Here is a 15144-nt window from a genome sequence, read left to right as displayed (position 1 = left end):
GGCGGAGACGGGGTTTGAGCTGCAGCATCCCGGGCTCCAGCTGGGCCTCCTTCATGTCCACACCACTGCTCCCTGTGAGCGAGCGCTTCCCACTGCCGTGCCACTCCCTGTGCAAGTCCTTCCCCCGGAAAATCCCCGCAGGCCCCGCCTCTGCGCGGGCTCCCTGGTGGGCTCTCCTTGCTGGCCGTGGCCTGCGGCAGCACGCAGGAGCTCTCGATGCCAAGACAAGAGCACTCCTTCCTGGCGGCCAGTGACCCCACGCGCCCTTTTCTGCGGGTCGAGGGAAAGTTGGGCCATGCGGTCCGAGGCCCACACCCCCCGCCGTGTGGCTGCTGACTGGCCTCAGGAGGAGTTTGGCTCTGAGCGCTTCGAGCTGGCGGGACCTGGGAGGGCTGCATCCATCGGTCCACAACTCAGGCTTTGCTGATGTCACGGGGATGTGGACAGGTCCTGTCGGGAGGGGGTGCAAGTCACGGCCTGCTGGGACCGACGACCACAGTCTTCCCCTGATTCCCCTCATGGCACGTTCAGTCGCTGAGCAGCTCCCTGTCCAGGGGGTGACAGGCCCTGTCCTGAGCTCCCCGTGGGCTCTAGCCTGGCTTCCCCATGACCGGGAGCTAAAGGGTGAAGCCCTGGCTCAGCACAGAGCCCGGGAGCCTGCACCAGCCTCCCGCCTGCCCTAGGTGAGGGCCGAGAGGCCCCTTCCCTCTGGGTGATCAGGGAAGTCCAACACTCTCATCGTACACTTTCATGAGGAAATATTGGTCTCGAATGCACTTTCTCTGTCATTCACAGAGTCTCTGGCTCCAGCGGTCACCGTGAGCTGTTGATGCTGGATGCTCACCTCTAAAAGGGAAAGATTCACTGATTGTCGGAGGGTTGCTGTGATACCAGTCATAGTCCCCCAACACTCGTTCCACCCTGGTAGTGGGGCCCGGTTCCCTGGACTCCCTCACATCCTCTCCTACCCCAGCTGGGGACAGGCTGGACATCCAGTTCAGGGATCCCGTCTGCAAACACAGGGGCCGGGAGGCCAAAGAGGAAGAGGAGGGGGCCGCCTGGTCTTATCGTCGGCCACACTCACCTGCCTGCCTCCAGATGCCCTACTCCTGGCTGTCCTCTGTGGGCAGCAACTGGGCACCTTGACCGTGGGGAGGGGTCCAGATATAAGGTAGCCTCCCCCCAGGCCTCTTCACCCCCAGCTTCTCCAGGCTCTCCAAGCCCACCAAACCCATCAGCAGCATGGCCCCCCACCCGGCAGTGTTCCAGGTGCCCCCAAGGTCCACGGGACCAGGGAAGCACGGGGAGGGCTGGTGGCACACGGCGTTGGCCAGTGCCTGCGAGCAGAGCCATGGATGCATCGCCCACGTGTGCCCTGCAGCGACCAGCGGGCATCACTGCCCTGCGTGCACAGTTCCCCTGGTCGACCTAGTCATCCAGGGCCTGCGGGTGCACATGCTCCCCGATCATTTGGTGGGAGCAGAGTTCTAGAGCCCGCCGCTCACACCTGTGGGTCCCTGGGTGGAGCTTGGTCTTGCCAGAGACTCTCCCTGCCCACTCCTACCCGAGCACCAGAACAGAAGTGGAACCGGGCAGCAAGGAGGGAACATTCAGCAGCATGGTGCTGCCCTGTTGACAGGAGCTGCGTCCACCAGGGAGGCTGCCAGGCAGTGGCCGGTGCGATGAGCCCCGAACCCCGGGCGGCTGGGGGAGGACGTCCCTGCCTGGAGCCCAGCTGCAGGCCAGCAGTCAGGAGCCGCCTGGAGAGCTGTAGGCAGGAGAGGAGTGGCCAAGCCCGGGGCTGAGGGCAGTTTCCCAGATGAGTGCCCTGTCCTGTCCTCTCCCGGGGTGTGGGCGGTAGGCATGCCAGCCATACACCCACACCCCATCCACAGGAGGTGAGCTGGTGCATGCTCTCTGAGTGCACGCTCACACACTTTATGCCAGCTCTTCCGTATAAAATTGGGGAACTGACACGGAGAGAGAGGGAGCAATTGGCCCGAGGCACAGGGCTGGGCAAAGTCCCAAGTGTAAGGAAGGGTTGCGGCCTCCAAGCCAGGGCTCCACAGCTCCCCCCACAACAGGGTTTCCTACCCAGGCAAAAACCTCCAGGGCTTGTCCCAGGGCCAGGAGCCAAGGGCAGCCTCGGACCACTTCCCCAGTGGAGCGCAGTCTGGGAAGATTCCTGGGCCAGGGCTTTTCCTAGAAGCAGGAGCTTCTGTTCCTCACCTTCCTGCTCCAGGTCCCAAGGGACCTTCAGGAACTTCTCTATTTGAAAAGAGAAGGATGAATTCCAGGGCTGCAGTTTCCTTGGGATCACTGCTTTGGGCCAGTTGGTGCTCTCACCCACTTGACAGAAGGCGAGTGCATCAGGCTGCTCACAACCACGCCAGCATTTCCAGTGAGGAGCACAGAATGAATGAATGGACAGTCAAAGGACGGTACCACAAGATCCCTTGACCCCAAGGCAACAGGACACTCTCCCCTGGCTCCAAGTCCCCCACCGAGACCTCAAGACTCTTTTGGCAAAATGGACTGAAGGACAATTCCAGCTGAGCACTGGTCTTTGCCAAAGCAAGCCCAAAGAGACGTTATTCAAACAAAGGTCAGTCTTTGACCATCAATGGTCATGGACCAGGCCACTCAGGGTGTCTCTGCCCCATGCGTAAGGAGATGCAGACCAAGAGCAGCCCCTTTCCTAGCTGCAGCGTCTTCAACTCAAGCTCTTCCTGTCTCAGCCAGCGAGCGATGGTGACAACTGGCTCTGCCCGCTGGACAGTGGCCTGGTTTGTGGTGCACCGAACCAGGACGTCCTTCCTTCAAGGAATGTCCCCTCCACCCAGGGCTTGGAGGACAGCATCAAGCATCACATCACAGTCAGGGCCAGACCCAGTTGCTCCCAGCGTTGAGATCCCAGCTCTCGGAGAGGGCCCTGCCAGGGCTTTTCTGGCTATTGCGCCTACAGCAGGGTGCAAGGCTTGTCCTGAGCTCTTCATTTGACCTGGGCACAAGCTTCTGCTGGTTGCGGCAGCCCCAGCCTTCAGTCCAGGCAATCAAGCATCTCCACGTCCATCTCGATCTCATTCCTGTCCAATGGCTTGAACTCCTCTCCCTCCTCTTCATCATCCTCCTCCTCATCCAGAGGCTGAAGTCTTTAGAGACCAAGGATCTTGGACATAGAGCCAGAAGCCAAAAACCAGGAAAAGCCAGAGATGGAGAGAGAGCGAGAGTGAGAGTGAGCGAGAGAGAGAGAGACAGAGAGAGAGAGAGAGAGAGAGAGAGAAAGAGAGAGAGAGATAGATTAAGGGGCTGAACAGGATGTAAGATGGTGGTGAGTACCAAACCAGGGGGAATCACAAAGTTACAATCATTATGAAAGATGAAGGCCTCTGGGAAAGAGGGATTCTGAACAAAGGTCGGTCATTTGCAAGGTTTTTCATATGGCTATTAAACAGAGGAAGGTGGAGTGGTTACCCTTTCAAAAGAAAGGATCATATACAAAGGTAAGATATGTCTGGAATAATCATCACGATGGCCGGGTTTTAGTTGGAAATGACAAATATACAAAGAGTGAGGTCGGTCTCACCGGTCTCAGTAATTTCAGATATCAATTTTTGGCTGATTTACAGTTTACTGGAAGTAAACAGGCATCTATATAACGACGGGTTAGGGCAAAAACCCGAATGCCAAAATAACAACCTGGCATGTTCCAGTCCAAACTTCAGGCACACCTGCTGAGAACCTGGACCTAAAATTAGGTCCGTTGATTAAAGCATAACCTAGCAGACTGATCATACCATAAACCAAGATATAAGGGTCCAAAGACTTTGCTATCTCTAGATTAGGAAAAGAGGTTGACCTGACTAGTTCAAGGTCACGCTGCAGGTAACTGGCAGAGCTGGGACTCGAACCTGGCATCCAGGACTTCAGCGCTTTCAGAGGTCCGTCAGGTCTGACTGCAGCGGCCACGCCTGCCCCAAGAAGCGCCGGCGCACGCCGACACCTGCACCACGCAGGCGCACTCGGAGGTGGGGCGCTGGCGCGGCGTGGGCGGGCCCTCGGTCAGCGTCAACTCTGCGCGGGAGGGGCGGGCTTCTCAGATATTTGTAAATTTTTTAAAAGCAGAACCAGCACAAGGCGAAGGGGGGTGGGTGGTGAACGTCTTACTTCGTCCATGCAGGGGGCGGGGCGCGCGTCGGGGTAGGCGGGCCGTGGGCGGGGCGAGCCTCGTTCTGGGGCACGTCGGGCGGGGCGGGCCGTGCGCCGCGCTGCGGCTGACGTCAAAGGAGGCGGGCGCTCCCGCCGGCGGCCGGTGGGTGGCGGGCGCCATGGAGCGCTTCGCAGGCTTCCTGGAGGAGGCCGCGGACGGAGCCCGGCAGCAGGAGCGGCACTACCAGCTGCTGTCAGCGCTGCAGAGCCTGGTCAAGGAGCTGCCCAGGTGAGCGGCGGGGCGGGCGGGCGAGCTGAGGCGGCGGCACCCGGCCTGCCCCTCACGGCGCCCGCTCCGCAGCTCCTTCCAGCAGCGCCTGTCCTACACGATGCTCAGCGACCTGGCCCTGGCGCTGCTCGACGGCACCGTGTTCGAGATCGTGCAGGGGCTGCTGGAGATCCAGCACCTCACCGAGAAGAGCCTGTACAACCAGCGCCTGCGGCTGCAGAACGAGCACCGAGGTGCGGGGCGGGGGGGCCGGGGTGTGTCTGTCCAGGTCGGCCCCTCCCTGGGATGCTTCCGTGGTTCTCGCCAGCTGTCTTGCGGTTAGTTGCACAGTCCGGGGAGACTCCCTGCTCGGGCTCCTTTCTCCCCACCCCCACCTCCTCCCAGAGGGCATGGAGTTGGGTGTTAGGGCAGCGCACGAGACAGACCCTGGATGTCGCCGTCCGCACGGCCTTTGGCCTCGCAGTGGATGGACACCTGTCGACAGCTGTCGCCCTGTAGGGCCAGACTCCACGCTGGCTGCGCGTTGAATTCTCTTACACTGTTTCCTGTGGTCCCCTCCGGCATCAGGTGGTGGGTTTCCCACCTGAGCCACACGACCCCAGCTAAAATCTCGTGAGACTTGGGCCCTCCCAGGCGTCCCCAGGGGGCAACCCCGGAGCCCATTCCTGCAAGGAATGCTGGGTAGCCTTCCTGCCCCATCATGTTCCCCACCTTTGTTATTTTCTTTTCCCCCAACTACTTCTTATAAAAACATAACAGGAAACGTTTTAGAAAAAGGTAATGTAACAAATACCATACGCTTTCCACCTAGATTCAAGAATTAACGCTTTGCCATTTTTCTATCTTATGTCCTCAAACGTGACTTACCATAGTGCTTCACCGTAAATCTTCAGCTTTCTCCTAGACCAGCGTTTCCCACCCGGACACTGTTAACCTGTGTGATAGGATAAGTCTTTGTGGTGGGATGTTTTTCTATGCAGTTAGCTATTTTTTAAAGATTTAAGTATTTAATTCCTCTCCCCTCCCCCCCTCCGTTGTTTGGGCTCAATGTCTGCTCTCTGTGTCTGTTCATTGTGTGCTCTCTGTGTCTGCTCTCCTTCCTTTTTATTTTTAAGAGTCACCAGGAACCGAACCCAGACCTCCTATGTGGGAGGGAGGTGCCCAATTGTTTGAGGCACATCTACTCCCTGCTTGTTGTGTTTCTCATTGCATCAGCTCATGGTCTTGCTCATCTTCTTTAGGAGGCACCGGGAACTGAACCCGGGACCTCCCATTTGGGAGGCAGGTGCCAAACTGCTTGAGTCACATCCGCTACCCTCATTGTAGGCTATTTAGCAGCAGCCCTAGTTTCTACTAGCTACATGGTAGTGTCACCCTGCAGATGTGACAACCCAAAATGTCCCCAAACAATCCAAGGGGCACCACTGCTCTAGAACAAGAATTTTCTTGTTCAAAGACAGTAGCCTTCCAAGAAATCAACCATTCCAGGTGTCCTCTGACCTATTCCCTAAATTGTCACAAATGGTCATTTTAAAAGTAGGACCCAGTCTCATCTCAGGCCTTGCACTTGGTTTCTTTGGACCCTCTTTCTATGACAGTTTCCCAGCACTTATTGGGGCATTGTCAAGGGCATTTCCCTTCTGGATCTGTTGGATTCCTTTCTGCTGGTGTCCTTTCACCTGTTTCTCTACTGTCTTATGTATTTTCTATAAACTGGAGGGTAGATCTAGCAGCCTGATTAGATACAGGTTAAACACTTGTGGCCAAAATTCCTCCTGGTGATGCAAGGCCTTCCCCATCTGCCTCAGGATCAATGTGTTTCTATTAGAAATGTGTGTTGAATTTTGTCAAATCCTTTTTGTATAACTATTAAAATGTCAAGTAGGCTTTTTTGTTAATATGGTGAATTACATTGATTGACTTTTGAATTCCTGGAATAAACAGCAACCTGGGATAAATTCTACTCAGACACAATGAGGTATTATCTTTTTGTTGGATTTGATTTGCTAAAATCTAAAGAATTTCTGCCTTTATGTTCATGAGAGATAGCGGTCTATAGATTCCTTGTCTTGGAATGTCTTTGTCTGATTTGGGCATCAGGGTAACACCAACCTCTCAGGCATATCTTCCTCTGGAAGAGTTTTTTGTGGTGTGATTTCTTCCTCAAAATGTTGGGTGGGATAGTTGTCTTTCTTAAAAAATTTTTTCTTGAGCTGGAAGATGCATGCATTTCACAAACAGGAACCCCACAGCCCATGATTCTCTTAGTACCCCCATTATACCAGGTTTGGCCGGTGGGAGCACCTGGGGCCAGCTCCATGTCCTGTCCCTACCCGGTCATTCTCTGAGCACTTCCTTACTCTCTAGTACAGGACTGTATTCAGGCTTATCTTTTCTGGTTCTTCCTCTGCCCCAGCCCTGGAGTCATTCACTTCCCAGTTCCTTTTAGTAAGAGAGTTTTGCTAACTCTGGACACTGCTACTTGCCCCTCAGCACGTTGGGCCAGGTTTGGCTACTGCCAGCAGAGGGCGCGCATGCCTGAGTTGACTTGAGGCTTTCCCCACCCGACTGAGCAAATGCTGAATGGCCGAATGGCTGTGCCCTCTTTCTTCCATCTCCTGGGTCTCCCCGGTTGTAAGGTGGGGGCACATGTGGCTTTCTCCTTGCCTCTTGGCTGCTCACCTAGAGGGATCTGGGAACTGGCCTGGAATTTGTAGCAACATTCGATAAATGAATGTTTCTTTCGTGCTGCCTCCACACTGAACACTGTAATCAAGTAAGAATGCTGTTTCTTTCTTTTCTCCCTGTTTGTGGCAACATATTGAGGGTGGCTCTTGGTTTCAAACCCATCACCGGGGTATATATAGAATGTCAAGAAATGATGCTGGGGACACTGGGCACAGCAGGTGCCAGGCCCTCCTGGAATCACTGTGATTTGAGGTCTCCTCCTGGGAACAGAGGGTGGGGGAACCCCCACTTGCTGGCGGAGGGCTCAGGCTGCATGGTCTTCGCACTGTTCTCTGATGGGGGATTCTTTCCATCAATGATCCCTTTCACCTCTGCCTACTCTGCGCAGCCTGGACAAGTTTGCACAAGTGTTTGCAGCACAGTTCAGTGGGGACATGTATAAGCCCCTCTGTGCCAGCACAGAGGCCACCTTTTTCATTTTGGGGGTTCTCTTTATGAATCTGGCAGTCCCTACTATCAGCTGCCACAAGGGTGACCCCTGTCGTCCTCTGCTTTCCAGGCCTGGCCTGGTCTCCTTGGACATCTCTGTGACTGTCCCTTGGAATGGTGGGCCTAGGACTGCTGGCCTGTGGCCATCCGTACCCAGAAGCCTCTAGACTGCAGCTTACCCCCCAGCTGCTGGTTCTCCATGCCAGCCTTCCCTGTCCCCCTTTCCTTTAGAACCAGCATCCCCTAGAGAAACGCTGCTGGCCAAGGGCCCTGTCCGGGGTGAGAGTAGGTAGCCCAGAGCTCTGCCCGGCTTCCCTGAGCCAGGCCTCAGAACAGGCTGGCACATCTGTGCCTTGGGCCTGGGTGAATGACAAGGCATGCAGTGCTCCCTGGGTCCTCCCACTCCCTGCTGCCTCCTGATGGCCCCCTCACTCCTCCCCAGTGCTCAGGCAGGCGCTGCGGCAGAAGCATGAGGAAGCCCAGCAAGCTTGCCGGCCCCACAACCTGCCGGTGCTTCAGGCCGCCCAGCAGCGGGAACTGGAGGTATGGGCTTGGGAAGGGTGCTGGGCTGAACCTCCTCTTGCAGGCACCCCTGGGGCTCCACTGGGGGCGAGGGAGGGGAGTGCAGTGGAAGCCTAATGAGTCCTGACACGTCGTCGCCTCTCACTGGAGTATAGTGTTTAGGTCGCCACTTGGGGCGGAGGGCAAGTCCTAGTGGGGCAGGGCCCATCTGTATGATTCCCCCACCACCCCTCTTCCTCTCTCTCCCAAGATGGTGCTGCTTGTGGCCTGGGGTCTGCAGAGCAGGCACTGAGTTGCAGGGGCCTTGAGCCTACACACAGCTCTCTTTCTATCTGGCTGTTGCTAGGCCCTGGGACACAGGTTCCTGCCCCCAGGGGAGCTCTGGTCAACTGGGAGAGTGGCACATGACCCACAAGCACTGGGAAGGCAGGGACTGGGGAGGGGTGCAAGCAGCCCCAAAGCCATGGTGTGGTGATGGAGAAAAAAGCACCAAGTAGCCACTTGAATAGTAAGCAGAAGGGAACTGGGGGTTCTGAGCCTGTCGGCACAGGAGAAGGCCCCACACAGCAATGGTGGGAGGGCACCCGGCATGAACCTCTGGGGGACACAGGAGAGGGCAGGAGAGGGGGGGAATTGGCAGCCAAGTACCCGAGACTGCCCTCAATACCTCGCCCTGCAGGCGGTGGAGCAGCGGATCCGTGAGGAGCAGCGAGCAATGGATGAGAAGATTGTCCTGGAGCTGGACCGGAAGGTGGCAGACCAGCAGAGCACACTGGAGAAGGCAGGCGTCACCGGCTTCTATGTCACCTCTAACCCACAGGTCAGCACCCAGCCCGGCCCCTGATGTTGTCCCAGAGGCCCTACTCCCTAAGAGCCAAGGGCATGGGGTAGGGGAAGGGCACGGAAGGGAGGCTCAAGGAACTGTTTCTGCACCTGCACCTTGCCCATGGAAGAGGAGCTGGCCAGCCACAGGTGTCCCTCCTTCCCCAACCTGCCCACACCCCACAGGGCGCCCACTGCTCCTCTGCTGCATGCAGCTCCATGGAATTCCAGCCAGGACGACTGTGGCCCCACTGTGGGGGATCCCCACACTCTGCCCCTTTCTGGCAGGCAGTGGCCCAGCTTTACCAGGAGTTGGCCCCAGGAACTCCTTGCCCATCACCCCCAGGCCCAGTTACTGTCTCAGGACCCTCAGGGAGAGGTGACCTCTGCCCAGGGCCTTTGCTGGGATGAAAGGGGCTGGTGTCATTCTGGCCCTCACAGGGGCCCCCTCTGCACCCCAGGAACTGACGCTGCAGATGAACCTGTTGGAACTCATCCGGAAGCTGCAGCAGAGGGGTTGCCAGGCAGGGAAGGCAGCCCTGTGAGCAGGCGGGCTGCTGGGTGGGCAGCAGAAGGCTGACTGCTCACCTTCTTGGTCACCTGTTCCCAGCTATCCACAGGAGGGATGGCCCCCAGGAGAGGCTGGCTGGGCCCTGGCCATGCCTGCTGCCCACCTCTGTCTGGGTGCTTCTGTCCAAGTGCTAAGATGGTGTCATAAAGGGGAGAGCAGCCTAGCCTGTTTTTTCTCTGCCCCAGGGCTGGGCAAGCAACCTCACTCCAGCAGGTTTTTCCCCTCCGCCCAGCACCAGGACCCTCCCTTGGCAGTTATAGCTGTCCCCTCTCTCCCTCACTCCCCTGCACACAGGAGACTCAACCCTGTGTGATGAGAAAAATAAAGACCCCTCCATGGGGCCCTCACATGTTGCTCATGTGACAGTTCTCTGGGGCCCAAGCCAGGCCCCCATCTAGCTGCCCAGCACAGCGACGCTGCTGCAGAGGCCCCGACTGGGATCTCTGCCACCTGGTCCCCAAGACCGGGGAGCCTCCAGTTTCCCTGCCCTGGTCCCCGCTGTACTACCATGGCCAGTGCCCCATCTGAGGCCCCAGCTAATGTACTCTGTGTGGGGTTGGTGGCAGGAGAGCCTGGGAAGAGTCTGAGGAAAGAAGGGACCCAGGAGCGTGGCTGAAGCTCTTGAGCACATCTTCTACAAGCCCTCGGTCCTCCCGTCACCCCTGCTTATGGAGCCCTGGCCTCAGCTGGTGCTACCCACCTGCCTGGAAGTGCTCACTCGCCCCCTGGGGACTAGAGGGAGGTCCTGCCCTAGACCGCCAGGACAGATGAGGGCAGAGAGGCCAGTGCCAGAAGCTGAACTCCCAGATCCACTCCCTCGCTGTCCCAAATTGACCCCACACACGAGAGCACCACAGGACAGCAGGTCAGGACAGGAAGTCAAGGGCTCTCAGCTGCAGAAACCATGCTTTATTGACCAAAACCCCAGGACCTGTAGGTCAGCAGAGCCTGCAGGCCATGCCCATGGGTGGTGCCGACCAGCCCTGATGGCTCTGGCAAGTGTCAACCTCAGCCTCCCCGAGCGCCCTCATTCCCGGTACCCAGCCACTCCTGAGAGGGTCTCGCACTCTTGGATGTTAAAAAGGTTAATTGGTATAAAGTTGAGGTGATGGGGTGTGGTGGGAAGTCCCAGCCGAGGGCCCTGGAGACAGGGCTGGCGGAGGCAGTGCTGGCTGCAGGGTGGCCATAGGGCACAGGGCTAGGCTGGGCGGTAGAAGAGGTTGCCCGAGCAGAGCCGCCGCTTGAGCTCCTGCCACAGCAGCTGCCGCTCCCGCTGGGCACCTTTCATGACTCCGCTGTTCTCCAGAGCACGGCGAGACAGGTAGGGCAGCACCTCCATCACAGGGCCATAGGGCACGTACTTGTACACAGGGAAGCCTGCCTGGCCTGGGCGTGGCAGACATGGTGGCAGTGAGCCCCCTGCCCTGAGCACCCGGCCCCACCCCACCAGGAAGGCCCTGACTCACCCAGTGGGAAGCTGATCTGGTCGCACATGCCCAGCAACTGTCCAAAGTACACCTGGCGCTCTGCAGGATGCAGGCCCAGCTCCTCCATCCTGTGAGCAGGTGAGGTGGGCAGTGAGGTGGACAGGCGATGGGGCTCCTTACCTTCCCGCTGAGCCCTCGCATCACCCCCAGGTCCCCATCTACAAGCCACAGCCCAGACCCCAGTGGGGCTAAGAGCACTGCCCCAGCCAGGCCTCCCTTCTCGGCCCACTGCAGTGTTTGACATGAGCTGGGTTTCCCTGAGGGAGGCCTTGTGTCAGCTGGAGCTGCGACTTGGAAATTGAGCAGTTTCTTCCTCCACAGCCATCTCCCTGACCACTGCCCTCCATGCTTCTCCGTCTTTCCTACACCTTCTCCCACCTCCCCCCTTGGAGGTACAGCTCCGACTGGACACCCTCCAGGGAACCCCCCTAGCCCCATTCCTAGTGCCCTGGCCTGGTAAGGCACACCTACAACGCAGCTGCCCCAAGGCTCTGGGCCTCACCAGGGCATTTTCCCTGCCACCCCTCAACCCTCCAGGGCTTGTTTCTATGGCCTGCTGTCTTGGTCCCCTACCCCAGCCCTTGTCCTCCCTCTGCTGGCTTCTCCCCCCATCCCTGGAGCTGCAGTGTCCCTTAGGGCAGCCATAGCCACTGGAGGCTATTGCCTCCTTGGATATGGCTGGTCCAAATTGAGACATGCTACAGGTGCCCATACGGGACTTTGAAGACTTGCCACAAAAAGGGAATGCAAATATCTGCCTCCAGAAGATGGAATACACAGCCGACATGGTAATACTTTACATCTAGTGGACTAAATAAAATGTGTTGGGATTTATTTTACCTTTTTTCTTAATGTGGATACTTAGAAAATATAAAGTGGCAGGGGAGCAATTGTAGCTCAGTGGTTGAGCACCTGCTTCACATGTATGAGGTCCCAAGTTCAATCCCTAGTACCTTCTTAAAGAAAAGAAAAGAAAAAGTGACAGATGTGGCTATCATATTTCTTTTGGACAATACTGCCCAGAGTTTGGGGTGGATGAGCCCCAACTGACGAATGCCCTTTCCTGTCTTCATACCTCCCTCATAGAAACTTACAAAACTAACTCCCAGGGTTTCATATATGTATGTTTTGATTCCCACAATTTAATCTCCAGCATCCTAAGCTTACTCTGTCCACAGATCCAGACTTAGTGGATCTATAAGGAGTCTCTAGAGCCACTTCCATCCAACCCCCCATTCTGTCCCTCTCAGCCCCTGAGGCTGGGCTTCAGCATCAGGGCCGCCCCATCCAAAGTGGACCCAGGTCTTGTCCCAGCACCCTGGTTCCTTCCCAGTTAATGCACCTTCCTCCCCCTCTGGTATGTGAGCCCCACGAGAGCCAGGCTGTCCTGGTCTTGCTCTTGGACCCTTCCCCAGCATGACTCTGCCCCTGCTACATGCTCACGGGGCAGCATCCCTCCACCTGGCATCTGGGCTTGGGCAGAAGGGGCCAGCCCTCTCCTGGCACTCCTGGAGCTCTAAGCCCACTGCAGGACAAAGCTCACACCAGGCGCTGGACTCAGTGCACTCAGCCACAGGCCAGACCCGTCCTGGGCCAGCCTGCACCTTTGAAACATCCAGGAGGCCTCAAGACACAAATGAGATCATGCCTCAATCCAGGTTCCACCAGTGGAATGGGCTTAAGCTTCAGGAAGCCAGGTTGTAAAATCTGCATCCCAAGCATGCATTCCTTCTCTTAAATCAAAGACCCTATAACTGATCTTTCTGAGCAAACAAGGGGCCAAACCTCCACAACCACCCAAGCATCTGATGTTGGAAAGAGAAAAGAAGATGGGTGGTACTGGGCCCTGTGTGGCTATGGCTCTGCCCCCCTAACCAGCCCTCCAAGAGCACAGGGCCATGGAGAAGCCTGAGGATGCTGGGGGCCCTGGGGTGGGGGAAGGGCCTAGGGATGCTACCATCATGACGCTGAGGCTGCATCTGGGGTCAGGCCCTCAGCTGCAATTTCAGTAACGTTCTAGCATCGCTTTCCAGGCAATAGCAGGCAGCTCCCCGGAAGGCTTGCTCCTCGGCCCCTCGGCCCCTCTGCCCTGCCTATACCTCCCAGTTCCCAAGAGGCCCCACCCCACCCCCAGTGCTGTGAGCCCGGGGTTTGCCACTCCGCCACTCCCCCCCCTCCCCCGTACACCTGGACCCCCAGGTTCACACCTGGGAAAGGAGGGGCCCAAGGTGCTGCCCAAGCCCATCGGGCTTCCTGTGGGGCCTCCTGGGGAGGCAGGAAAGGATACACCCCCCCCCCCAGTGCTCGTGCTGCTGGCCACAGAAGAAAGTGACAAGAACACTGGAACACTTGAAGAATTTACTTCACATTGTTTCTGTATTTGACTCATTTAGACTTCAGCCAAAGTTTTGGTTCACAGTATTTAAAACGTGAAGGAATGGCATTTATAGAAGAGGCAGCCCATCAGAGGCCTCAGGAGCAACTTGGGGATTTAACACCAAATTTGTGTTAAAACACAAATTCCACACATTTCCATAAGCTCCCTAAAATGCCTAATGAAATTTATTTTGGGGATTGGGAAATTTGGTCAATTCGGTATTAATTTCACAAGCCAAGTGGATGCCAGTAGACTTTTAGGTTCCACAGTCAAGAAGGCCTGGCCAGGCCTGGGGTCTTTGGGGAGCTAGAGCCAGGCTCCAGCCTCAGCCCTTGTCACCACCAGGCTGGGCCTCAGGTGCTGCCGAGTCCCCACGGGCCCCAGGCACCGCCGAGACTGCCCCAGGCTGTGCACTGGGCGCCACCGAAACCCCTGCAGGCTGCAGGGCAGACCTACCTATTCAGCGTGAAGCGCATGGTGTCCTCGTTGTGCGAGGCCACCATCACCGCAGCCCGGGTATTGTGCTTCAGCTCCTCGAGGACATAGTTGAGGCACCTGGGGAGAACCAAAGATCAACAGGGAGGAGTGGGCAGCGGGAAGAGCAAGAGGTGCCCGTGCCCCCGCAGGAGGAGGCACTTCATTGTCCCCACCAGGGCGCTGGGACTACACGTGATGCAGGCTGGGGGTTAGGCAAAAGAGGCGCATGTACGTGTGACTCAACTGAGACAAGGCCGGGAGCGCCCTCTAGGTCCATTAAGGGTTAGGGGTCCATTCAGCCCAGCCCCAGGGAGCGCGCCACCTTATGGGCAGAGGAGAATGGTGGAGCTTTGAGCATAGGAACTGGGCCTGTGAGGAGATGCCAGGACACAGCCTGGAGGCCACAGGCAGTAGGTGGCAGGTGTCCTGGGCACTTGGAGCCATGTCGGCACAGGGACAGGCTCGCTCAACACTCGGCATGAGTGAGCAGCAGCACGGCCGTCATGGAGGACTCTGCCTGGGAACGCAGCCGCTGCATCCTTGCCATGTACAACAATGAGGCTGGGTGGCTGCAAGTCACCGCACCAGAAACAACTGAGAAAGTGGCAGGAACTGGTCGAGTGATAGGGCCAGCTCCACACGGGCTGGTGAAAGGACCAGGCGGGCCTGTGTGCCAACACAGAAGACTCTAGAAAGAGCAATAAATGAAAAACAAGGGGCACAGGGATGGGCAAACAGCACAAACTCAACAGGGTTAGGTGTGCAGTGGATACTTCTGGAACTGCATGGGAGACACCTACACACACCACCTCTGAAGAGAACAGGTGTGAGGCTGGTGTCAAGGATCTCCAAGATCAACTGAGCAAGAGCAGGAAGGGCAGGACAGACGATGGTCCCCGTGGGAACCCTGAAAAGCAACCAGCTACAGCTTTCCAGTTTAGGGTGATGGAAAAATTTTGGTAATGGGAGGTAGTGATGGCAGCACAACACTGCAAGTTATCTACTTGCAAGTAGTTAAAATTGGAAGGGGTATGTTATCTACGTGTTACCACAAAAAATTTAAAAATACAAACAAAAAAAGCAACTTCTGAGTCTGCATTCTCTCTGCTCCAAAAGCAGCTGCTAATTTAAGTGTCAGCATAGCCAGGTGGGGACACCATGGGCCCTTTCCATTGTGTTCTATATGGGGAAAAAAAAATCCTGAATGTTTCAGAAAGATAAAGCCAGAGCCAAGGAAATAACCAGACAGCCTGGCCTCAGGGCAGACCAGGCC

The 15144-nt window shown here is 56.8% G+C and overlaps 2 protein-coding genes across 2 annotated transcripts in view; one reads left to right on the top strand and one right to left on the bottom strand.

Annotated features, from left to right (window-relative positions):
• Positions 1–4264: 4264 nt before the first annotated feature.
• LOC101417412 (DiGeorge syndrome critical region gene 6 like) lies at positions 4265–11856 on the top strand. The gene is made up of 5 exons (XM_004456918.4): positions 4265–4438; positions 4511–4671; positions 8058–8158; positions 8817–8957; positions 9421–11856. Exons 1-5 carry the CDS (start codon positions 4329–4331, stop codon positions 9502–9504), a joined length of 597 nt encoding a protein of 198 aa, XP_004456975.1. The 5' UTR covers positions 4265–4328; the 3' UTR covers positions 9505–11856.
• The window catches only part of PRODH (proline dehydrogenase 1), a 25182-nt gene continuing 20462 nt past the window's right edge, over positions 10425–15144 (bottom strand). The window contains exons 12-14 of the mRNA XM_058281880.2: positions 13851–13949; positions 10997–11085; positions 10425–10916 (exon numbers count right to left, since the gene is read on the bottom strand). Of these exons, the coding sequence (XP_058137863.1) occupies positions 10729–10916; positions 10997–11085; positions 13851–13949 (376 nt within the window). The 3' untranslated portion in view covers positions 10425–10728. The remainder of the gene's footprint in view (positions 10917–10996; positions 11086–13850; positions 13950–15144) is intronic.

Source organism: Dasypus novemcinctus, chromosome 19 (assembly GCF_030445035.2).
Source record: "Dasypus novemcinctus isolate mDasNov1 chromosome 19, mDasNov1.1.hap2, whole genome shotgun sequence".
Taxonomy (NCBI): Eukaryota; Metazoa; Chordata; class Mammalia; order Cingulata; family Dasypodidae; genus Dasypus; species Dasypus novemcinctus.
This window is presented reverse-complemented; position numbering and strand designations above follow the sequence as displayed.